The sequence below is a fragment of the Papaver somniferum genome, chromosome 11, assembly GCF_003573695.1.
Source record: "Papaver somniferum cultivar HN1 chromosome 11, ASM357369v1, whole genome shotgun sequence".
In the NCBI taxonomy this organism is placed as follows: domain Eukaryota; kingdom Viridiplantae; phylum Streptophyta; class Magnoliopsida; order Ranunculales; family Papaveraceae; genus Papaver; species Papaver somniferum.
The window spans coordinates 21,016,171-21,042,134 of NC_039368.1; the positions used below are offsets into that span (position 1 = coordinate 21,016,171).

At 36.2% G+C, this 25,964-nt stretch overlaps 1 protein-coding gene, 1 long non-coding RNA gene and 1 pseudogene across 3 annotated transcripts; 2 read left to right on the forward strand and 1 right to left on the reverse strand.

Annotated features, from left to right (window-relative positions):
- The first annotated feature begins 3,661 nt into the window (after positions 1-3,661).
- On the forward strand, positions 3,662-5,698 carry LOC113323510 (annotated as a pseudogene).
- Positions 5,699-5,733: 35 nt separating this feature from the next.
- On the reverse strand, positions 5,734-9,550 carry LOC113323509 (putative B3 domain-containing protein At5g58280). 2 transcript variants are annotated; one of them, XM_026571824.1, is made up of 7 exons: positions 9,398-9,550; positions 8,872-8,940; positions 8,623-8,724; positions 8,106-8,176; positions 7,863-8,018; positions 7,552-7,762; positions 5,734-6,614 (listed from the first exon to the last, which is right to left on the reverse strand). In XM_026571824.1, exons 1-7 carry the CDS (start codon positions 9,476-9,478, stop codon positions 6,048-6,050), a joined length of 1,257 nt encoding a protein of 418 aa, XP_026427609.1. In that variant the 5' UTR covers positions 9,479-9,550; the 3' UTR covers positions 5,734-6,047. The 2 variants fall into 2 exon arrangements, with proteins under 2 accessions (XP_026427609.1, XP_026427610.1); XM_026571825.1 differs by having other exon boundaries at positions 7,552-7,725; positions 7,859-8,018.
- Positions 9,551-20,450: 10,900 nt separating this feature from the next.
- On the forward strand, positions 20,451-23,070 carry LOC113321955. The gene is made up of 3 exons (XR_003346925.1): positions 20,451-21,868; positions 22,040-22,152; positions 22,680-23,070. It is a non-coding gene; the product is annotated as an uncharacterized LOC113321955 (long non-coding RNA).
- Positions 23,071-25,964: the final 2,894 nt, after the last annotated feature.

The following is a 25,964-nucleotide window of genomic DNA, read 5'->3' on the forward strand; positions in this document are numbered from 1 at the left end:
AAGGAGAGGGATTTTTCATAAACCTCCCATAATCTTTATGTTAAGGGAAACCATTAGTCTGTTTGGGGCACCCTGTTAGTGGGGTTAGTTTTCTCTGTTATTTTGTTTTGTGTCAACCACACGTGCTTCGCACGAGAGTCTCGTGAAGATGTGGTTATAGTCTGTAATTAACTCTTTATGAGTCATGAAGAATTGTTAATCAAATTTGTTTTTTCTCCTACTAATTTTTGTTCTCCCAGTCCAATCTCTATCCTTAGAGATTCAGAGTTGTCTATGTGCTAATTTGTAGTGTAGATCACTACACTAAATTTGACTACTTTGTAGTTATTGGATAGATTGATCTAACCAGGAAAAGAAGTTTATTAGATTAAACAAAAGAGCCTTTGCGTATGACTTATCTTGAAAGAATCGAAAGAGTTGTTACCAAACAGATTTGTTGTTCCTTTACTGTTTGGAATACGATCCAAAGAAATTGTTCCAGTGCGTGCACTCATCGAAGTCGGAAGCGCATGGATACTGAGGGAACTAAGTGAACTTGGGGTAGTTGCTTGGTCTGAACTATATGAAGTTGGTTTAGATTTTGTATAGCGGATTAATTCTGAGAGTATTCAATTCTGGACTAGGTCCCAGGGTTTTTCAGCATTTGCAGTTTTCCTCTTTAACAAAATATTGCTGTGTGATTTATTTTTATTTTCCGCAATTATATTTGTTTATATAATTTAAAGTAAATTGCACAAACATTAACTTCGTACATACTTGATAGTGATCATATGGAGTTTGGTTAAGTCTGAACCTATTATCAAGTATCACACCTTGGTGGTCGTACTGTCTCGATCTCGTATCTATAGACAATCACACAAAGTGCGAATACCGATTTGTTGTATTGTATCGACTTAGTCTATTGAGGATCACTTTCGGTAATAGGACTTATAGGTGGATATTTAAAAGATTGTGGTGTATTTGGGTACCCTCGTCTTTTCATATTACATCCATATTAGGAAAGCAACCGCCTTTAGGTATCTTGATTTTTTTTACGAAACAATAGTAGAGCATTTTGGTCCAACTTTTTAAAGAATGCCTACTCAGGAAGATATTGAAAGAATCACTGCCGAAAATACCACGAGGGGTTTTCCAGGAATCCTAGGTAGTCTTGACTGCATGCAATGGACGTGGCATTCGTGTCCGGTTAATGGGCAGGCCAATATAAGGGTAATTATCCAAAACCAACTGTAATTTTGGAATCTTCGGCTACTCATGATTGTTGGTTTTGGCATGATTTTTTTTTGGACTTCAGGATTCAAATAACGATCTCAACGTTTTGTATAAGTCACTATTGTTTGAAGATCTTAAGCATGGGATCGCGCCGCACTGTAATTTCACCATTAACGGTCATGACTACACTCATGTTTATTATCTAGCAGACGAAATCTATCAAAAATGGTCAAATATGGTTCAAGCTTATAGTCAGACAGGTTTTGGACCGACGAATGCGAAGGATAAAAAGTACTTTAACGCCCAACAAATGAGATGCATAAAGGATGTTGAACGCGCTTTTGGCATACTTAAAAGGAAGTTCGCCATCATAGCTGGGCCAACAAACTTTTTTTGATCTTCAAGAAATGAAAAAAATTATGCCGACTTGCATCATTCTGCATAACATGGTCATTGAATAAACCAGGCGTGACCCAACCTGGACTAGCTTTCCAGATGAAGATTTGAGGCCGAAGCTTGTGGCGAAGCATGGTCGTATATAAAGAGAATATAGACTTTCCACTGACAGAATCCAAAATCGGGGACTCTATGGACAACTAAAAGATGATCTAACTAAGCACCTCTGGGCATTAAAAGGAGAAAGAGACGATGCGCGGGGGCGAGGCCGAGACAAATAGATGTTATTTCTTAATTTATTGTTGTTTATTTTAATTAATGTGTTATATAATTAAAGTTATTTGTTTTTCATGTAGTAAGACTAAACTTAAAATTAAAATTAAGACAATTACATTAAAAGTAATTTTAACTAAACCATCACATTTAAATTAAACTTAACTACTAAACAAAAATTAAAATCAGTCTTACATCTAATAAAGACGAAATTTATCCTCGTCTTCTTCCGAGGCATCATCAACATCAGCTTCGTCTTCTTCCACATTCTCGTACTGGCCAGTCTGTTGAGGGATTTGTTGTTCTACCATGTTCATTTTCTTAGTCCATACAACAAGTTGTCGTGCATTCATTGTTGAAGCGTTCAAGGAGAGTCATCTTACAATCCCTGTAGTATTATTCTCGCGAAAGACGATTTTTTCGAAGTTGCTTTATAGCAATGCCACAGTCCCTGGTTCTATCTGCTTCATCTTCATCTCGAATTCCTTGTGCTCAGTATAGTTGAACTCGTTTGAACCTCCTTTCAATAATGCTCGTCGGGTTGCGTCTCTCATAGCTTTTTCAGCTCCCTGACCCGCTCCTCTTCTTCTCTTGACGTTGGTGTTAACGTCTAGATTGGAGTTGTGTTGTTCCTGACTACTTGGAGACCCGATATATGGAGATCCAGTTCCTTCAGGTGAGGAAGAAGGCCCACTATTCTGAAAATCCTGTAAGATTGGACCATGTGGTGATCTTGCAGGCACTTGATTACCTTCCAGTAAGTATGGATTAAACTTGTTAAGCACCCTCAAAATGGTGAAACAAGTTTCATGTTGGAAACTCGTTTCGTGGGATCTTTGCCACTATTCCGGACATCTTCGTTCCACATCCAGTTCACCTTCACCATTTTTTTTGTCGCGCCATATTTGCATGACCAAATACATGTATTCACCAACAGATGCTGAAATTACGTGAAAATGATAAGGCAACCCATCGGCATCGCGATTACTGATGCTACCGGTTTCCTCATAAAATTTTGTAAAATCTTTTCATAAAAAGTATTCTTTTCTTAATAACAATCATTGGTTTGATCTAATCCAAATAATACATAATTCCTACAAATTGATTCGTTTTCATCCATCATATACTTGACACCACGAATTCTAGTATTCCTTTGTTGTGTCGTTGTGATCGTTGCGATAAGGATGTCATATTTGTTGGAAATGGAATTTATAGAGTTTTTTTTCTGGTAGATTGAGTTGATATGAGTAGTTGTGCTTGAAATGAAGGAAAATGAGTATTCAGATGGTATGAAATTGTGAAAATCTGAGGTAGAGATGAAGAAGGTGTGAGTTTGAAGTTTGAAGATGAGCTGAATTTATAGGGAAAGGAATAAGAGCCGCTGGATGACGAGATTGGAAAGTAGCCGTTGGCGGTTTTGGGTAAAACGTTAGAGTATTTACTAAAGATGCTGGCATTTGTAGGAAAACCGCCAGGTTTTGGGTCACACGCTGGCGTGTTTATTAGAGCCGCTTGCGTTTGTAGGAAAACCGTCAGTTTCTTCATCAAGCCCCCGTCTAATCTACGAAGCACTCAACAAACAATCAAATTTATTGGTTTGCCCATCCGTTTTGAAATTTGTTGAGTCATAGTGGTTGGATCTTTTGGTGTTCCATTAAACCCGAACCTTAAGTGTGCTAGTCTAAACCGTTCCGCTAACATACGGGAAGGTGAGTCAGTGACCTGGTTGAGGGCAGTCGTATAAGGACCATCAACTGGACACTCCAGATACCCAGAACCCAGTTCATTAGGGTTTTATAAATCCTTTTAGAAACCCTACGCCTGCAGGAAAGAGAAGAGCTCAGCCATGGGGAGAAGTAAGTCTCTCCAATCCTTCTATTCGTATGATTATGGAGAAACCTTGGTCACTAATCGTGAATCCCCTGGTTCATTATAGGGTTTAATTTTGATTTTAATGATTTGTTCATAACAATGTTAATCGTTATTAGCTTATCATGTCTGAACTTCTAGGTTTGATGTTTGTTGTGGAAATGTGTATGCGTTGAACGATTATCTGATCTAGCATCTTAGGTTAGTTGTATATTTATGTGGTACATCAAATGATATATATTTTGATCAAAAACTAAATGGAAAAAAGGAACTATAAATATTTCTGAAGAAATTATTCATGCGTAAGCACTCTGGTATTATACTGTATTTGAGTTGGTCCTGTGATTCCTTATTCTTGATAAGACCGCGATGCTTATTGTTGGATTTGAATATCATGAAAAACCTATTTTTTTAGATTTAGAGTCATGTGTGCATATTTGGTCCTTATGCAACAACTTGTAAAACAAAAATATTTAGTAATTTACTGGGTTCGTCTACGCAATCAATCACTTATAGTGTACTTGTTGTATTGGTTTATATTGGTTACTGCAGGACCTGCAAGGTGTTACAGGCAGATTAAGAACAAGCCATACCCAAAGTCCAGGTACTGTCGTGGTATACCTGACCCAAAGATTAGAATTTATGATGTTGGGATGAAAAAGAAAAGAGTTGATGAGTTCCCCTTCTGTGTCCACTTGGTGAGTTGGGAGAAGGAAAATGTATCAAGTGAAGCTTTGGAGGCTGCTCGTATTGCCTGTAACAAGTACATGACCAAGTTTGCTGGGAAGGACGCCTTCCATTTGAGAGTCAGGGTACATCCTTTCCATGTCTTGCGTATCAACAAAATGCTTTCGTGTGCTGGAGCTGATAGGCTTCAGACTGGTATGAGAGGAGCATTTGGTAAACCCCTAGGTACTTGTGCCAGAGTTAGCATCGGTCAGGTCCTCTTGTGAGTTCGCTGCAAGGATACCAACGGCAACAACGCCCAGGAAGCCCTTCGTCGTGCCAAGTTCAAGTTCCCTGGACGTCAAAAGATCATTGTCAGCAGGAAGTGGTATGTTTTCCTATTAAAAAATCATCTGCTTATTAATTAAATTTACACGTAAAGAGAGGCAAAAGCTCTTCAAATCTTTACTTCTGTTACCGGTGTAGATGTGATCACTAACCATTGTTTTTTGCATTTATCTTAGGGGATTCACAAAGTTCAGCCGAACTGACTACGTCAAATGGAAGCCAGAGAACAGAATCGTTGCAGACGGTGTCAATGCTAAGGTTTGTTTTTCATGTCCTGTCAATTGTGTTTTCTGAGATGTCCAAGTATCCAGTTTACTAAGATTAAAGCATGCTTTCTCAATAGAATGATGTAGTGGCATTAGTGCCTTCCATCCTTCAAGTGCTATTATGAGTATCTCGAGCCCTACACCCTCTGGTTGTGTTCAGTTGACTGAGAGGTCTCAATATGATGTAGTTCCCTACTTCTCAAACTTTATGGTATCCTCATATTACTGACCACACCACGAGATAATTTTCATTCCAACCCAATGCATCGTCTCACGCTACTTATGTGCTTTTAATTAACAATGAACTGATGGTTGAGATAATAAACTTATGATGGATATGTGATGTCAAATGTGCAGTTACTTGGATGTCATGGACGTTTGGCTAGACGCCAGCCCGGTCAAGCTTTCTTGGATGCTGTTGCTGCTTAGAGAAACAAGAAGTCCGTGTTGATCAGAAAACAAGAGATCTGTTTTATTTAAAAAATCTGGAATCTTGTTTTGCTTAAGTGAAAAAAATAGTACTTTTAGATCTAGAGATCTTCCGGAGTAGTAATTTCTGATACTTTTAGAGTTTGTGAATTATGATTTAGTTCGGATAATACTTTTTGTATGGCATGTGTTGAAAGAATTGGAAGCAGTTCTGACTGCCCTTTTGTTTTTGCATAATACAGTGCATAGTTCTTAAACTTCTAGTATAGATGGATGTAAACAAGACTATTTTCTTGCATTTGAAGTGTGAAACTTCTCTCCGTCCATGGAGTTCATTAAAATAAGCCGATTTGTTGTTTCATGAATTTTTCATGATAGTAGATGGTAATTATCAATACCAACTTAGAGCTTTGAACCGATGGCAACTCATTTTAGGATTCAATAAGTTAGAATCTTAGAAGCTGGATATGCCCTCAAAAAGAACCAGCATTACTGTAAAGTTTTATTTACACAAAAGATCATCTAAGCAGTAGTATTTCCTCATGACTTCCGGAGACAGTGTGCCATGTAAATTAAGCTGCTCATATCCTAATAAGCAACATCCACCAGTTCTGTAGTTTTACCTTCTTCTGCACCTGTTTTAGCAACACGTTTTGAGTGGCGACCCAATTGAAGCCTTCGGGACACAGATCCATTAATTTCTTTGGCAGGCTCTGCTGCTTTCACCGAGTTCTCAATTTTTCTGACACCTGATATGTCACAATCTTCAGCTTTCTTTGAGTTACGAGTTGTTCGTTGTTGTTTGCTTATCTGTACAAGATCCTCCTCACCCATATCAGCATTTGTGCCAGACTTTCTAAGCTTTTTTGAGCTGCGGGCTTTTCTTCCACCATCTCCAGTAAGTTCCATAAGCTCCTCTTCACTTGCACAATTATCTGTATCAGACTTGATAACTTTTTCCGACTTGCGGGCTTTTTTCCCTCTAGCTTTGGCTTCTAGAGCATCCTTTTCTTTACTCATGTTATCATCAGCATCCTCGTCATTTTCATCAGACTTCTTAACTTTCTGCAATTTGAGAGTTTTGCTCTCAGTAGCTCTCTTCATCTCCTTGGCATTTACTTTCCCCCCACCATTTGACCCTTTAAATATATACACCTGTACATGTAATTAATCATCAGTATCTTCTAAAATACTTCCAGAAACAATCAAAAGCTACGAAGGAACCCCGTTTAGGACTAGAAAAGGTTCATAGTTTCCAGCATGTTAAAGAAATCCATCTTTATTCGGATAGTGGAGTTTTCCTGAGGTGTAAACAAAAGTTTAGATGCATTTACAGAACTCAAATCTGAGGCTAATGCACAAAGCACTCCAAGTACACTTGTGCTGATATGTATTTCGACTGCCAAATTCCCATCACCGGCAAATAGGCAGAAATGTTCAGATTTAGAGAAGACGAAGACAGGAAAAGAAAAAATTCGTAAAGACTAACTGTTATCATTAGACACCATTCATTGTGCCTCATATCAGAGCATGTTATTATAATAGTACACAAGTTAATCTTAAAAAACCCACACCAGGTAAGTTAGAAGCCAATATTTGATCTGGAAAGTTGCAATAGATATTCCCTTGGAAGTATGACACTGTCAGTCACGTAAAAGAGTCTGGCACTACAAGAGTTCAACGATCATTTAACAAGATTGAGGACATAATACACTACTAGCCATCTATGTTCCCCTTGAAATCATGAAATAGAATACACTAGCTCGTTGAGGACATAATACATAAATGTGAAAACAAACAGACCGCTACCTTGTTCAGCAAAACAACCTACATTCAAAAGCAATAAATCAACTATGAACTCAAATACAAAGTATTAACATAGGATGTACACTAATTCTCAATTTTTTTATATTACTTCAGTCATCCAATCAACTTAAATGGGATTTGTTCAATTTATACTCAACGACAGACCTAGCCATCTACCTAGCATCCATTGAATACAATCTGAAAGTTGATAAGAAAATAGTTTATGTAGACGATAAAATGATAGTAAAAGAATTAATAATACTAAATGCAAAATAGGTGATCCTACCTTAAATCTTGCTGCCTCAGTACGCTCAAACACCACAGCATCTCCATCATCCAACTTGTGATCCAAGGCAAAAGCTCTCCAGCCACCACTAATACCTGTTCTTTCTGGAATGTAGACTGCCTCGTACTCTAAGCCCTCCTCATCCTCTAACACCATGTCCAATTTCAACTGATTCTGGAAGGTAGCTTTCACAAAATTTGGTTGGAAGACCCTTAAGATCATAAAGTACAGGAAACGATTATCACATAGACTATGTTTCCCTTGAATGAAGGGGAAATGAAACATGTCCCAGGAGGTGTCAGCTTACCAACCAAAAACAGCTGTACACGTGGGAACGGAGCATTGACTTGACAAAAGATGGGTGTTTAGACTGCAGGTTACTTTCAAAGCTCTCAGCACACTTCAATGCAGCACATCGTTCCTTCCGGGTAGCAACTTTTATTTCTTCGAGCGGCCTAGCTATGTAGCTACAAATATCATTATCAATGAAGAATTAGCAATTTGAAAATTGGAGAAAGAGAATGACACGGCTCGAATAGCTATCAAATATTCACCTTGATGAGGACGCCGAACTTGATCTAACCCTTGATCTGCTCCTCTTTGTCAGTAGACTGTGATCAGTGTACTGAATCATACTAAAATGTCACTTGATTTTGTTCGAAAATTTCACTAGTTAATATCCAAATTATAGTCACCAACAAGAATACTAGCTGAACCGCAATTCCATAATAACATGGAAGTTATAGGAACTAATTTCTCATAAGTAAGGCATATACGAACATTAGCCCTTGAGTGCAAAGCACATAGACGTTTTTCAAACAACTTTGTTTTCTAGTGCAGTTGCGATTTCTCAACATATCAATAACGAGTTGCACATGCAAGAATACTAGGTTCTTAATCCTCTAAAAAACTGTATCAAAACTACAGCCAGAATCAAGTACAACTTGTAACGAATCCCCATTAGAGAAACTCTAGTATTTGTCTTTACTCTAATCAAAGTCACAAAGAGCACTAGCTGGAAAGGAGTAAAGTTTTCATGGTGCAAATAAACAAAGATTTATGTGATAATACCTCTTCCTGGTATGAAATGGCTGTGCTACGCGGACGTGAAGAGCGTCTCAGTGAATCCGGGCTTGTAGGAGCAGTCCTTGATCTAGGTTTGACTTGCTTTTTCTAAATCATTAAAATGGACAAAAAGTTACATAGGAGATTGAAGTTTGATGAAGTTAGTCATATAGTAGCTGAAAGTTATGACATTCTCCTTGGTATATATCTTGGAAAGGAAGTAGTCAAAGTTAAAATCCCATTTTCGTAACTTACCCCCGGAGACTCCTTTCCCATCTTTGTGAACTCTGATAAAGTTTTAGTTATCTTTGCTATACCGAGATCCTGCAGGTCGAACACATACCAAAAAATTGAAAAGGTAAATGAACACAACAACCTCTTAAGTGTTAGTCTCAAATTTTTACACATTCACCAGCGTCATGGCTTACAAAGACCAATGATGGCCTCACTGACAGACGAAAAGGTCCACTTTCGTATGGATTTCAGATCCTATAAGGCAATAACAATTAACACCCTCTTACAAGAATCCCCTAAAAGTGTAAAATCAGAGTGGCCATTTACTCTCTTTCGAGTGCACAACTAGTTTAAGAATCTTCTATAAATACCCTTTCTGAGTTAACATTCAAAGTTACCAAATCAAGAGTGCAACAAAGCAAATACTTTATGAATCAGCAAAAAAACTAATAGGTTTGGGATTGGAATGAAAAACAGCAACAACTGGTATTATTATGGAAGGGGGGGAAATGTCCTCCTTATCAGTTTAGGGCTGAATGGAACTGACCTCAAAACGTTTCTTATTCTCTTCCAGACGTTGCTTCCGAGCTTCTTCATAGGAGTTGTTGTCACAGGTGCCCTTTGCCATGGCAAATTGAGCGAGTGATTGAATGACCAGATTTCTGGTTTCAGGCGAAATTTCTTTATCACCACTAGAAAGACTGTGTTGTGGGAGAGAGGGAGACAGAGTGAGACTGAGTGCCTTTTTATTTGCTCAGTAATTTTGAATTTCGGACATCTTTTCTGGAGGGGCAACCTTTACTTCTTCCCTGAAGTAAGCATGGGCAACTCTCTGCACAGGAGAGAGACTGTAAAGTAGACCGACTACAGTCCTCGCTCGTTAGCGATTCGGTGTGCGGCAAACTTTCAGATCCGTCAAAATGTGCACATTGATCTAAGTATAATGCAAATTTGGTCAACTATGTAATCAAATATGCACAATACAAAGAAAGAAAAACAAGGAGAATTTGTTATTTCGGGCTTAATGTATTTTATATATGTAAATGCGGCATATATATATATATATATTTTGGTAATTCAATTTTCATTAATGGAAAACATGATTACATGGATCTCAAGTACATCAAATTGAAAAAGTAGCAAGAAACAACTCGTTTATAGCGGTACATGATTGAAAATTCCAACAAAAAATACTGACCCAGTACAAGAATGCAAGAACCGATTGAATCGGAGAGAAAATGGTCTCCATAATATTTAAGGACCATTTGATAGATCGTCTTCCTGATGAAGTAATGCTCCAATGGTATATGAGTAATCTGCAAACTTATTGACCGGAGAATCGAGAGTAACCTATATCCCGCGATGGACTTGAACAAACATATATTCAAAATATTAAGAAAGTATTCTACGTTGTTGGAATAACATGACTTATGATTTAAATGAAGTATATAAAATATATGCATTATTATCGTTATAACATTATAAGTACACTGTTGAAAAAACATGATTTATGGTTTAGATGAAGTATCTATAATACAAACTCTTGGACTGTCGGATAACATTTTCAGAGACAAACATTGCATCCGACCATCCCAGTCTCATCCCAGCTAAAGACATCTAGCGGATATGAACGTTGTGACCTATTTTGTTATGCATTTTTAATTGATTGTTTCCCTCATAATTAGAGTCATAAACTTCATATTATGAATGTACATTGATTGTATTTCTTCATTTAAATAAAATAAATGCAATATGAATATCTTTTAAGAGTATTCTTTATGTCTTTTACGGTTATAAACACAATGCAATTTATTATTATTCTTTTACAAAAACCAGGCAAGCTTTGTCAATCAACTAGAATTGAAAAAAAAATAAAAAAATTGGTAGGAACTTTTCTACTGATCATGTTACGCCCTCCCTCATTTTGTATATTTGTAAGAAGAAACCAGAGGTGGATCAAAAGTTATTTTTTCAAGATAAAATTTATAACACGTAAGAATTTTTTATCAAAGCCAGATAACAACTATTACATTTTTTTTGTTTAGTAAAATGAATTGGTGTTAAAATACAAAGCGTTGTTAAATGGATTGATGATACAATCTTAAATATATTATATATTAATCCAAGTTTGACCGAGCTTATGCCGTTTTAGTTGTGATCATCAAAAATAAAATAATATAACACGATAACCCTATCTGACTAGCAAGATTTAATTTCAGTAATTACTCTTAAATCAACTACATTTTAGACGAACTTTAGAAATTATTTATATCAAACTTCCAGGTTCATAAGTTCTTATACGTAGAGTTCGGCCTAACAAGATTTCGGAACCTAATTAAATATAAACCTTAATTAGATACATGTTGAATTACTCTTTTTCTAATGAAACGCCCGGGTTCACAATAAACTTCCAGTTTTATAAGTTCTTATACGTAGAATTCAGACACTTCATAACCTAATTAAATATAATCCTTAATTAGATATATGTCGAATTACTCTTTTTCTATATGTTTTTATTAGGTATTTACCATAACTCTATGTTAGCCTCATGCCATGCCGTTACGGCACAGGTTATTTCTAGTATATATATCATTATCGAAAATAAAGTGGTTCAGTGGTCAACGACTAAAAATTTGTATTATAAGATCAATTAGCGGGTTGAAACAATAGCAAAGAATAATTCGTGAATACACAAAAATCATGAATTCTTTGGAAAAATCTTAAAAAATCGTGATTTTATCCGGAGTTACAATACAAAGTTGTTTAGTAAACGTTAGATACGCGAATATGCATGAAGTATTCGACAAAATTTCGCCAAATTGCTAGCTAGGGTTCCTAGTTGTCCGAGTACTGGGATACATAATAGGATGTACCGACCTAACTAGAGTTCCTAGTTGTCTGAATATTAGGGTACACCATGGGATGTACCGACCAAATAAACAAACATTGTTGAAGCATATCTTTTACCATACTTTTCATCTTTTTTCTTTGAAACCTCTTTTTATGTAGGTAGGGGCGGAGGCAGTTTAAAGCAAGTTGCACACCCTGCTAAACTGACTCCCAAGCCTAATTTAAACCCATTCATAAATTTTAGGCTATTTTCAAGCCTAATTTTGCTTCTTTGTACTCTCTAAAAAATTTTCTTTTTTGCATCCCATAATATATTTTTACACCCCTACACAGAAATCCTATCTCCACCCCTGCAATGATATTCATAAATTTGGATTAAATAATCTAATAAAACATGGATGTTTGAGTTTTGGTATAGTATTTTTCTTTAGCGTTTGTAAAAAGACTCATCCAAAAATTGCTAATCCGTACAAAATCATCTTCACTCATATGGCTCCATCGACCATCTCCAATACGTTCCATATGCTCCTTCTCACTTGCATAATTATTTACATCATGCTTAATAAGTCCTTTATTTGCAGGATTTTCTTTCTCTAGGTTTAGGATTTAGAACATCCTCTTCTACTCATATTATTATCAGTATCCTCGAAATTCTTAACTTTCTTCAACATGAGAGTTTTGCGACTCTTTTCATTTCCTTAGCATTTATTTTTCCCACACCGTCGGATCCTTTAAAATTTAAGGACTGTCAATAAGTTGGGGTCTACCTGAATACCACCGGATCCGGAACCGAACCCTATAATAAAAGTTGGATTCGGTTCCTAACTATTTTGGGTCCGTTAATGAAATTAGTGGACCCAAAATCGGACTCGATTATAACCCCGTGCATCGTGATTACCCGTAGGATATTAGGAAAACTATCCAAAAAAATCTCAAAAAATTGACATCTTTCTCTTTTAGCTTGAATTATATCTATACAAAAATATTATTATTTCTTTATCTAAACAAAGATTAAATGTAAAAAAAAAAACTCAAAGACTAGCAAAATTATTAGAATTTTGCTAAAATAATAAATTAAATAATGAATAACCGGGTAACGGGTCCAACCGAGTAATACCCATCGGGTCCGAAGTTGTTAATGGGTCCAATTTTAGGACCCCAAACCGGACCCAAATCCACCAGGCCCGATTCTAGTTCCAGGTAATGGGTACCCATTAACAACCCTACAGTTTAAATATATATATATACGCGTATTAATAAACAAAAATCTTTACATGACAACCCTACACTTTACAAACAAACTACTCTTTTTTGGTTGACCGCCTCCAATAGGCCTACGAGACAACACCTATAATAACACCTAGGTCCGTTGCTTGGTTGATTTGTTGCTCTCTATATAAATAATAAAATAAGAAAAAAAAAGAATCAAGTTATACATGATATGAACACGAGAATTACATGTACCGACCGGTGGCAACTCTTCGTTATAAGTACGTGATAACTAGGACTTAATAGTTTTCTACCTTGTGCTTGTACCGACCGGTGGAAACTCTTCGTTATAAGTACCCAGCTTTCCAAGCCTCTGCTCAGCTGACTGCATCGAGAATCTTCTTAGATTTGTACCTGGACTCAGGTCTTCCGCGTCTAACTCTGTGTCTCTGTCTTGTCCCTGTTCTCCTATGGCTCTATTCTTGTACATCCGGTTCAGGTCTTCGACGTCCGATCTTGAGTCTTATTCCGTGTCTCAGTTGTATTATCCTTCAACTGCCAGTTTTCGGGTAGATGCTATATTTTGTCATCTACATATTTGCCCTCAATTTAATTAAAGTAATTCTGTGGACTTATTTTATTAAAATTTAGTTTATTTTGATTTAATACTCATAGCTCTATTAATTACCCCGTAGTTTTCTTTGCCAACCTGTGACAGTTCGATTTCTTTCAGCTCACAACTAGTATTCTTGGTAGCTCATATATTTTTGTGTCGACTTGCATCTGTTTGTTTCTCAAGTTGGATGAGGGACATGGGCGCCTCTTTAAGTGTTACCTTTTCTTTGAATTAACTCAAATCATTACACCAAATTGAGTAATTTGTAACACTGAATTGTTACACTAATTTTTGTGGCAAATATTGTTACACAAATACGTGTGACATCCTTAAAAATATGTATGTACCCATCTGTTTTAGGTCAAAAAGTTTTACAGAGACATTTCTTCTTGACACTTGAGTATTGAGTTTCATTTTGGTGTAAGACTTTACAAAAGGTATTATCTAGTGCATGCACTGTTATTGTTGTATAAGGTTTTGTTTGTCCATTATATCATACATAAGATTTTCATGTTGAATTATGACCAACCATTACATTTGTTAGTTAGAGTGAGTTTGAGTTTAATGCTCCAACCTTGACGCAATCTTTACAGAAGTTCAAGTTATTCAAATACCAGCTTCGACAGAATTATCTCAGGATTTCCAAAGGTAAAACACATACTGAGATGAATACTCAAGCTGGTTCTGATCCAAATGCATGAAAAACAAAAATCATTCCATCAAAGGTTCCATTGGGGATTAGTCCAAGTAATTGTACCATTTTAGTCGAGAATGAGTTCAACGAAGGAGTCAGAAAAAGTCATGGAAAGAAGTCAGAGAACAAAAAGAAATGCACAATCCCCATACTCCTGGGAGGCGTACATTTGCGAACAAATTTTATCTCCTTGTATGTTTTATACCCTCTCGATTCTATTAGTTATTTGAAATTATATTTTGTTATGGTTATACAACTAATTTGAATTCAAATGAGCAGGCAGAAGAGGATGGGATGTTTATAGAGGATCGTGAATATGCTTGGATGAAGGGTCATCAAAGTCAGTAGTTGAAAAATATGTAGGTATATCAAGAATTAAAAGCATGTTGAGCTTTTACTTAAATTTTCCTAACCTATATTGGGTAACGCATGTTACACATGAACAAGTCAAAGCTACCTATGGGAAGCGAAAAGAGAAAAGAATTAATTGCTCATATGATTTTGGTTCTGATGGTTTAGTTGATGTCTTTGGCCCAGAAAAGAGTAAAAGGTATTTACGTGGCTTTTCCTCCGGCGTGTATACAAAGCGTGCTAAGCAAGCATTCCTCATTGTTTCTCTTTGAGACTCTATATTTAACAAATGCAACTCTCTCGTCATCGGATTAAAAAAGATAAACCCAACTCTGGAGATTTATGATAATAACCATGTTTCTTATGTTGTCATTGTTGCCTTGTCTTTTTATCGCCGTCTAAGATCAACTTGTTAGTCAAATTTGTACTTCAATAATTGCAACCTTATAACTTCCATAGAGCTTGATTTATTACTTGTATAATCAAAATTGTGATGCTAGTGCGTGTCTAACTAAAAGGTCAAATGAGAAGTATGTTTGAATGGCCTAGATTGTTGTAGGTTAATAGTCTCCCATGTAAGATCCTAACTACTTTGACTAAATATCCTTTCTTAATTTTTCGTTAGTATTTGACACACCATGATTTAATTAATCTTTTGTTCAAGTATCTTTAGTTATATCTACTTGCAATTATAGTAGGCTTTACCGATACAGGTTTCCGAACGAAAAAGTTGGTGTTGTACTTGCTACCCTTTCCTTTTCAAGTGCCATCGATCCCTAGTAAACCTACTCTGGCCCAGACAAATAAAAATGAATACTTAGTAGTTGATCATCATCTAATGAAGTTTAAGGGATATCCATGTATTGCACGGTTGGAGAATATAATTGTTTGTCAAAAAAAATCCACAATATTCCTCGATTGATGTTGATGACGATCCATATCAGTAATTTCTCCTTCAATTCCGCCATGAAAGTGTGGGGTACCTGTAAAATCCATCCGATGTTCAAGTTATTCGAGGTATATGACGTAAGATGTAAGAACCCTCAAGCTCGTCAACGATATTAGACTAGTCAAGAGACTATTATCTGATTATAATTCGATTAGTTTAACACGAACGTTAATTAGTAGAAATTAATGTAACAACGATCTAGATACGAAACTAGTAGCGTTGGACAGATCTCGAAAAGTTATGCAGAATGGACTATTCGAACGTGTCGATCGGATGCCAGAAAAAGAATAAAACGTCAGATTAGTAAGGAGGGCAAAACAGTCTTTTTAAAATTAGACAGTCTGGGACTTCCCTTATCATTTCAATGGGTGTTCCATAAACTTCCTTTGGTCTTATCCCCAGCCGACCGAGAAGATTTAACTCGTGTCTTCTTTTCTTCTTCTTCATTATTCTCTTCTTTCTTTTTCTCCCTTCTCATTCTTCTTCTTTTCTTCTGCTCCTTCTTTGCTTTTCACCAGAGAGTAAATCGTGAGAATCGATTGAGATAAATTACTGAGGAATTTATTTAGGCGACGATGGAGATGGTGCTGCTGTTAATTAAGGTGGAGAAGAATAGGAAATCAGCTGAGTAGCTAGGGTTCTTGTTTTGATTGAGGATTTGTGTGGAATAACAAATGAGCCGAGGTTGACAACGGTGAACAAAAGATGAAGTATGCATGATTGTGTTGATTAAAGAAACAACAAAGATAATAATTAGGGTCCTTGGATTTTAAATTGAGTTATTTGTTAAATTGAATCAAGGAAGATGAAATTGGGTGTTTATGTGATTGATTAGAGATGGGGTTTTGACTGATTTGAAGATTTGGTTACTGATATGCATATCATTCTATTAATTGATAAATCAGGGTTTCGTTCTTGAGGGTTTTGGACTAGGAGAAAGTAAAAGATGGGTTGCTTAATTTGAGGATTGAATTGATGTTGTCAACTCGAATTAGAAAATAGAGGATTGAGAATTGGTTTTAGGGTTTCTGAGTATTAAAGATGAAGATGAATTGATTGGTGATAACTTTGATGATGTTGTTAGAATCGAGGCAAGTAAAGAAGGGTTTAATGTCAAATGCTCGATTGAATCTTTTATGAGGTAATTCATCTTCTCTGGTTAATTAAGCAGTGATTATGTTTGTAATTGTTTCTGAAGTTTACTTAAGAATATTTGAGATGAAGTTATTTTTGAGTTATGATTTGTGTAAAGAGTTATAGCCTGAGTTCTTTCAGCTTAGCTGACTTGACCTTATGTTTCTAACTGAGTTATTTATGAACCAGACTTACCTGAATCAGTCTAGTTGACTGAGCCTACTCACTGAGTTCCCCATCTTGACCCGGGTTAAACCCTTGACCCCGATTTGACTCAGTGGATCATTTGACCAGGACCTTGACTTTACTTGGACGTTGACTGTCAGTTGACCCTTGACCGTTAGTTCGACCGTTAGTGACTGTTAGTTATCTTTGGTGAACTTGGGCTTAGGCATAGTTTTCGTGCCTTGATGGGTTGGACCTCTTGTGGTCCGAATTAGCCTCTGGCTTATTCTACCAAGTTGTAGATATGCATAAGACATAACTATGGACTATAGAATCAATCTAATTGGATTAGTTAAACCTTTAGATATGCAAGAGATGGATAATAAAGAAGTGTAAAACCATAAATGATCTTAGAGAAATTAGATAGACTTGTATGATTCTTGTATGAGCCATTTTGGCTAGCTTCTTAGACTTCTTGTGTGATTAACAGTTAGTCTATTTAACAACGATCGATTAAAAGGATGAACCAGTGGATCGTGGATCTCGAGGTAGGCGTGGCTTGTCATCAAAAGAGGTGGGAATACTTTAACTCTTTTGAAACCATTGTTGTTTTCTTTTACAAAAGTTTATGTTTATCAACTCATACATTGCCTGTCATGCATTCCATGCTTTATATAAACTGCAGTATGATAATTCTGTCGATTCTTTGAATCTTTCCATGAAATAGAAAGGACTTGTATGGTATGTCATTATGAATGGTTACGGGAAATGATAATTTCCACATGTGGTATATAGGGTACGCTCCTTCACATTTATATGTACATGAATTCGGCTTTTATGCTTATATCGGTCGACAGTTTGCGAGTTCGGAATTTTTGACATCCATATGTACGATTAGGTGTGGATTTGCGAGTTCGGAATTGCACAACCATATTATACATTGTTTGACGAAGGAGTTTTTCCATATACATGTTTGTGCATTCCAGTGACTTAGTCACTGATGTTTGGGAAAACATTAATTGTTTTCCAAATCTTGCTCATGATTTCTTCAAAGTTAAATGTTATTCCTACCGGGCACTCTGTTCTCACCCTTTTCCACTTTCAGTTTTCAGAGACAGATCAGAGTTGCGCAGCGAAAGCCACAAGTGTTGACTCCGTTAATTAGTTAACTTCTGTTATGTTTATTATGTTGTTTATTGTATCTGTAAACCAAATGACTATTGTATATGTATCATTTGACAGAAGTTCATGTATATATATTTTGAGCGGGGTTAGTTTTGGGATAAGTTTTGTAGCAGATTTCTTAATTGAATGTTTAAGTATTTGAATTAGACTCGTAGTGCCTCTTAATTTAGTTAATCTCTTGGATTAGTCAGATGCTAGCTTAGGGGGCACTACAATGTTGGTATCAGAGCTCACTATTAGATCTTATATGAGTGACAATAGGATTAGCCAGTGCCAGTTAGTGAAATAGTTTAGTTTAGAAATGGGTTGGGCTGTGAGATAAATCTTAATCACTAAAAACTATCAATAATTAAAAGAATTATTTGATTGATTGATTTGTTTGTTTGTAATGAAGTAAAAATTGTAGGGTACACCAATAGATTTAGCTGATATGGATTTGAGAATAATTGATCTAAATGGTATGAACAGGTACACAATACAATACTAAAAAAATAGTGAGATTAGTACTATTGATAAATTTTGAAAGTCACATATATAGATTTTTTAAGCACCTTGACTTATATGTAGGGTCAATAATTTACTATCACATAAATGTTAATAATACTTTTAGGACTCAATAATAATTGGAAGACTAGTTAGAATAAGAGTTCGACCATCCATGTTAATAATAAAAATATTATTATAATAATTATAGGATAGTAACAACAAAATATAATTTTTATTAATAGTACAACTTAAGGATTATTTAGCAATAATATAAAAATTTAATTACGATTAACTTTTATCGGCCTAAGAAATAAGAAATAAATGTTATAATGATAATAAAATATTAATACCAAACGATTATGACAAATTGTTAGTGGTTATTTACTTATATCCAGTCACATAATGAAATAAACAAATAGATACAGTGAAGATAATATGTAATAATTTAGATAACTAAATTATTTAAAATATTGTGAACTATTTATATATTTTACGAAATAAATTATAATACTTACACCAATTACGATAAAATTTTAGAAACTAATTAATTTTAATAAGTTAATAATTAGTTAATCCAGCACTGGGGAATAGTGAAGGTTGTGTTTTCTCTGTTCGTAGGAAGGCATTGTCGATACTGGACAACCTTGACAGGGAAAATGCATTCAGAGATGACCAGTCATAGAAGCTTAGTATAATTCTTTAGGAAACCGATAACTATAAACTCACTTAGAAATATTCGTAGGAATCACCCTTGTAATTAGAGACAAGTATTTTATAAGATAGAAATTAGTGTAAGAAACTTAGAATTCCGTAATTGATAGAACTTAACTCAGTGTAGTTGAACTTAGAGCTACAAATTTTAGATTTTAATTATAGAGCCATATAGGTTTGTGCTTTGTTTATGTTGTTTGCGCTTAGATAAGAGAGGCGGTTATTATATAAGGTGGGGAGTTTTTGAAGACCAGAAAAATAGTTTGATTTTCGAGGACGAAAATGATATAAGGTGGGTAGAATGTAAGGACCCTCAAACTCGTCAACGCTATTAGACTAGTCAAGAGACTATTATCTGATAATAATTCGATTAGTTTAACATGAATGTTAATTAGTAGAAATTAATTTATCAACGATCTAGATACGAAACTAGTAGCGTCGGATCGATCTCGAAAAGTTATGCAGAATGGACTATTCGAACGTGTCGCTCGGACGCCAGACAAAGAAGAAAACGTCAGATTAGTAAGGAGGATAAAACAGTCTTTTTGACATTAGACAGTCTGGGACTTCCCTTATCAATTCAATGCGTGTTCCATAAACTTCCTTTGGTCTTATCCCTAGTCGACTGAGAGCGACTGCAATGGTACGACTAAACTCAAAGATCAAAGACCAAAAAAAAGACTAAATATGAGTTTAATCTGTACTGTGACGTTATGGGGAGAAGACCAAATTTGGTCGCGCGTTAATCACCGCACGAAAACGGGCGTAAATTTGGTGTACGCTTGAATGGGGCGTAAAATTGGTTTACGCCCGAAATTTGAATGGAGCGGATGGTTTGGTGTCCGCCTGATGAGTAAGTGAACGGGCGGATGGTTGGGTGTCCGCCTGATGAATTTCATTTTGAATGGGGCGGATGGTTTGGTGTCCGCCTGACGAAATGTGAACGGACGGATGATTGGGTGTCCACCTGATGAATTTCATTTTGAATGGGGCGGATGGTTTGGTGCCCGCCTGATGAGTAAGTGAACGGGCGGATGGTTGGGTGTCCGCCCAACAACAAGCGTACTTTAAATTTACGCCCGACTATATTAGGATTTGGTATTTGGTCGCGACCAAATATGATATGGGATTTGATCTTTGGCTGGGATTTAATCTTTACTCCGTCCCACTGCGTTACGATCTCATCCCAAATTTTTGGTTATACTCGCCCACTGTGGATGCTCTGAGAAGATTTAACTCGTGTCTTCTTTTCTTCTTCTTCATTATTCTCTTCTTTCCTTTTCTCTCTTCTCATTCTTCTTCTTTTCTTCTGCTCCTTCTCTGCTTTTCACCCGAGAGTAAATCGTGAGAATCGATTGAGAGACATTACTGAGGAATTTATTTAGGCGACGACGGAGATGGTGCTGCTGTTAATTAAGGTGGAGAAGAATAGAAAATCAGCCGAGTAGTTAGGGTTCTTGTTTTGATTGAGGGTTTGTGTGGAATAACAAATGAGCCGAGGTTGACAACGGTGAACAAAAGATGAAGTATGCATGATGGTGTTGATTAAAGAAACAACGGAGATAAGAATTAGGGTCCGAGGATTTTAAATTGAGTTATATGTTGAATTGAATCAAGGAAGATGAAATTGGGTGTTTATGTGATTGATTAGAGATGGGGTTTTGACTGATTTGAATATTTGGTTACCGAGATGCATATCATTCGATTAATTGAGAAATCAGGGTTTCGTTCTTAAGGGTTTTGGACAAGGAGAAAGTAGAAGATGGGTTTGCTTAATTTGAGGATTGAATTGATGTTGTCAACTCGAATTAGAAACTAGAGGATTGAGAATTGGTTTTAGGGTTTCTGAGTACCAAAGATGAAGATGAAGTGATTCGTGATAAATTTGATGATGATGTTCTGAATTGAGGCAAGTAAAGAAGGGTTTAATGTCAAATGCTCGATTGAATCTTTTCTGAGTTAATTCATCTTCTCTTGTTAACATTAAAATGTTGTTCTTGATAATTATTGATATGTGAATGTTTAAGAACTTGTGGGTTGAGATGGGAATGGTTACGTGATGTAGCTTGGGTTTGATGTGAATTATATGTTGGAGTCTTGAATAGATGAAGGTTTAAAATGCTGCTAAGTTTATGATCTTGTTAATTGATCCTAGAATTGTTATAGATGTATGTGTATGGAAAAAGAACTGCAAAATGGATATTACAAGTCGTGATGGTGAATATTGCGAATACAATGGACTGTGGTGGTGTTATGGAGTGTTTGTGGTTTTGTGTTGGTGAATGGTTTGAGTGCTTGAGTGACTCTGAGTTGTAGGTGAAATTGGATGCTAATGCAAAAAGTGGTTGTGGTGATTCTGCGCAGTTGGTGGTGTTGGAGTGATTTGAGACAGATCATAGATTGGTTTCACTTGTGGTTTTGATAAAACTCTCGAATTTTTCTTCTCGTGTTCCTCATCTCAACCACCGTAGCTTCGAAAAAAAAAAGAAAAACAAGGCTAAGAGAAACTATAAAGAGCCGAGGAAAGGAGTGAATTTTGATTTGAGTTTCTGAAATCTATCTGAGAGGAAAGAAGGTTTTGAATGTGAAGCCCTCAATTAGATGAAACACGTTGAAGGTGTTTGAGAAGAGGGTTTTCCCCTGTGTTCTTTTCGATCAGTAATTGAAGGTATAATTCGAATCTATTTGATCTTGTTACAACTATTTGAATCTGTATTCATTTTTCAACCAACGGGTTTTGTATTTTGTAATTCAACTGCCTCTATAACTATCTTTTCTCGTCAATTTATACTTGAACTACTTTGGGTTCTTTTGAAATCATTTTGATTCCTCAATACAGGTGATGCAGGATATGGGTAGAACCGAAATAGAATTTGGAATTATACATGTTCAGAATCTATGTCACCACAAACTGAAAAAGCATGCTTGGGTTAGTTTTTCTTAGGCTGTCAGGTATTCTTCAACCTTGTTGCGAATTGTTCAATCTTTCGAATTAAACTGAATAACTTATTGTATGATTCTATGAACCCTATTAATCTCTCATTTTTGTCGATCCCTGTCTGAAGTGACCTAGGGATTTCATTTGAATTTGATTGTTGGGTTTCCAGATTGTGATAGAATAGCGTTAAGATTTTGATAGAGAGTTGATATTATGAATCTACAAATCATCATGGAACTTGGGTACTAGAGGAAAGTTAAATGAAATGAATTAAAAATGCTATGTCAGTTCCAGTATCGATTGTTCTGCACTTTTGGGCAGTCATACTCTTCAACAAGTTGAACATGTTTACATCTTGAGCTAGCTTTAGGCTTCTACTGTTAATTTTAGAGCTTTCTCTAGCGGTTCCAGTTTGACCTTAAGTGCTACAGCTCGACATTTCTAGGTTGTAATTAAGAGTTAGATCAGTTTGTAATATTCTGTTTAGGATAGTTTTGGTTGAATCATTCTATCTTTCTGACTTAACTTCTATGTGTTTAAGGTGTCTTTGGCTTCGAAGGCGAGCTACAGAGGTCAAGGTTTGAGTTGCGATTTGAGGTGGGAGCTTACATTACTCTCTTGTAACCATTGATGGCCCTTTACAAAATGATGTTTATGAAACTTAACAAACTCATGCATTGTTGAATGTTGATTCCTTTAGCCTTTCCGTTACTCAGAAAGGACCTGATGTGTTTTGCTTGTCTTTATGAATGTTATGGGAAACAAGAGTTTCCATATGTGGCATATAGGACACGCTTTTTCGTTTATACCTACTTTCCTTTCTGCTTTCATGCGTATGAGGTGTGGAATTTGGCATCAATATTACCATATGAGGTGTGGAATTTGGCACTCAATAGTATACATTGTTCGAAGAAGAAGTTTGTCCATGTACATATTTGTTTATTTCTGTAAATTAAATGCGTTATTAATGTCCGGAAAGTTTGCATTTTATTTTAGTTCAACTTTGATGATTACTTTTGAGTAGTGTAAATAATCATTGGGCTTGTTTAGCTCACTCTTTCCATCTCCTTTTAGTGACAAGTAACATTGATGTACGTGGAGTTGACTTGGGCGAAAGAGAGTTTTAACATTTGGGTCGAGTAAAGGGTTTTAACGTGTGTATAGGGAGGTAACTGTCGGTAACTTTTTGGGAGCAGTTATGTGTATGTAGTCCTTTAGAGTGACGTACTTTTGTTTGTAATTAAAGTACTAACTACTGTGTCGTGTATAAAGAGGGAGGATCCATGTATACTCTTAGATAGACAAGGTCAGACAAGATTTGCGTCATTTTCTCCACGAAACCCAAACGACAATAAATTTAAGTGTAATATTTTGATGATATGTTCCTCTTATAATGCTCTACATTCCTACAAAAAATGAACACAATTCGAGATATACAAAATGACCATCTACCCCTTTGAATATCAGTCGTTCAAATTTAACGGTTGAAATTAAGATTGGTAGATGGTGAGGTTTGCTATCTCGAGTTGCGTTCATCTTTTTGTAGGAATATAGAGTCTTATAAGAGGAACATATCATCAAAATATTACACTTAAATTGATTGTCGTTTGGGTTTTACGGAGAAAATGATGCAATCTTGTTTGACCTTGTCCATCTAAGAGTGTCCTACCTCGTGTATAAATATATATCAAATTCTATGTATGTAAATAGCTAGTAATGTTTTGAATATAACTATCTTGGGTGTAGAATTGGTTATTCCTGTGCTGGTTCGTTATTCTCTTTGTTCACAACTTGGATGTTTTGGGTCCTTATCTTTATTAGCACCTTAAGTATGAATTTAGTGGCTTAAATTTATATTAGTGAAAATGGGGCGTTACAGAGTTGGTATCAGAACCCATTAGTAGATCTTATATGGGCGCTTAATAAAAGATTGAATCTAAAAGACATCTAGAATAAAAGTCATACCGAGTATGGTAGTGGTTATTGTTGTTGTTTGTGAGCAGTGTGCTTGTAATATGTCTTGTAATGTTTTAGATATTAAGATTTATGTTCTTGTTGCGGTGTCAGAGAATGGCAAACAATACTGAAAATCAGAGTTTGGAGGGTGGATCTGGTCAGCAAATTGAGAGTAGTAATGTGGAGATATTAATGAAGTCTATGGCAGAGAGCAACACCAACTGTTATTAGAAGAAAGGCTTGGTATGTTACCTCCAAGACACAATTCAAGGAGTACCTGTCAGATTTCAAACCAAGGGGATATGATTATGCCGGCACGAAATCAAAATCAACTTGGACAATTACTTCAACAGTATTTAAAGATTTCTCCAGAGGAATGCAGTGGCAGCCCTCCAGATCTCGAGAAGGCGGAAGAATGGTTGCAAAATATAGAACATGTTTTGGAACATGTGTCCAATGATAGAGGTACTTGGGTTAGGTTGGTCGCCTACAGATTTCGAGGACCCTCACGATATTGGTGGAAAGCAGTAATGAAAGCGGAAGGTGGAACAATGACTTGGGATAGGCTTAAAGACTTGTTCATAGACAAGTGTGTTCCTGATGCAACAAGAGATAGGAAATTTTATGAGTTTTTGTCCATAACGAAGGGTGGTATGTCCGTTAGCGCTTGCAATGGTAAATTCACAAGGTTGTCACGATATGGAGCAGAGTTGATAGCCACAGATGAAGCTAAAGCGAATTTTTTTATCATAGGATTGGATTCTTAAATGTGAAAACAACTTTCATGTCTACTAATCAAGACTTATGAGGATGCTTTGAATCGGTCTCTTAATTATGAAAAGGATATGGAAGATCAACTTGCAACACAGGTTAGAGAAAGTCCGCAACAATTTTCAGCAAGACAAGATCCAGCAAAGCGGCCAATGTTATCAGCTCCTAATCAGACATATTCCAGAGCACCAATAAGACCATGGTTAATGGGGTCAGCATCAGTACCACCTACAACACGTCCACCAGCAGTTAGATCTCAAGGGAGATTGGTACACTCCAGCAAGTACGTCCGGTTGCACCAACAAGTGCTGGTTCGAGTTCCCTTAGATGTCACAACTGCGGTGAATGGGGTCATTTTAGGAAGGATTGCACAAAGAACCCATCAACAGGGTTAGCTCAACAAGGGGCGATATACGCAATGGAACCGGTAGTAACTTTTAATCAAGAAACATCAGAAGTGAGTTGGGTGCTTTATACAATGGTAGAAGGAGATGGCTCGGCGACTGATCAAGTGGTTGAAGGTAAAATATTATTATTCAATTATCTAGTTCATATGCTGATAGACAGTGGTTCTACTCAATCATTTGTTAATCTAGGCATAGCAACTGAACTGGAGTTAGACATGACAAGTAAAAACAAAATGTTAACTTTGGATACACCGTTAAGGAGAAAAACCTTTTCTTTTCGAGTTTGCGAGAAATGTGTGATGATGGTTAATGACCAGGAATTACTTGCAGACTTGATAGTATTAGAAATGTGTATCTTTGATGTCATATTAGGTATGGATTGGTTAGATAAATATCATGCTAGTGTGGATTGTTATGCTAAAGTAGTTACATTTTTTATGCCTGGTAAATCTCCGTTTGTGTTTGTGGGTTCCATAAAGCCAGATAGTCCGTTTCAGAAATTGAAAAAGGCTGGTGGTGAAAATGGGTTTGGTTTGCTTGCTTGCGTCACTGAAGATACGGTGGCAGTGGAGTCGATACCTGTTGTTTATGATTTTAAGGATGTTTTTCCAGATGTTCTGACAGGGTTACCACCAAAGAGAGACATATATTTTAGCATTGATGTTCTGCCGGGAACTTCTCCTATTTCGAAA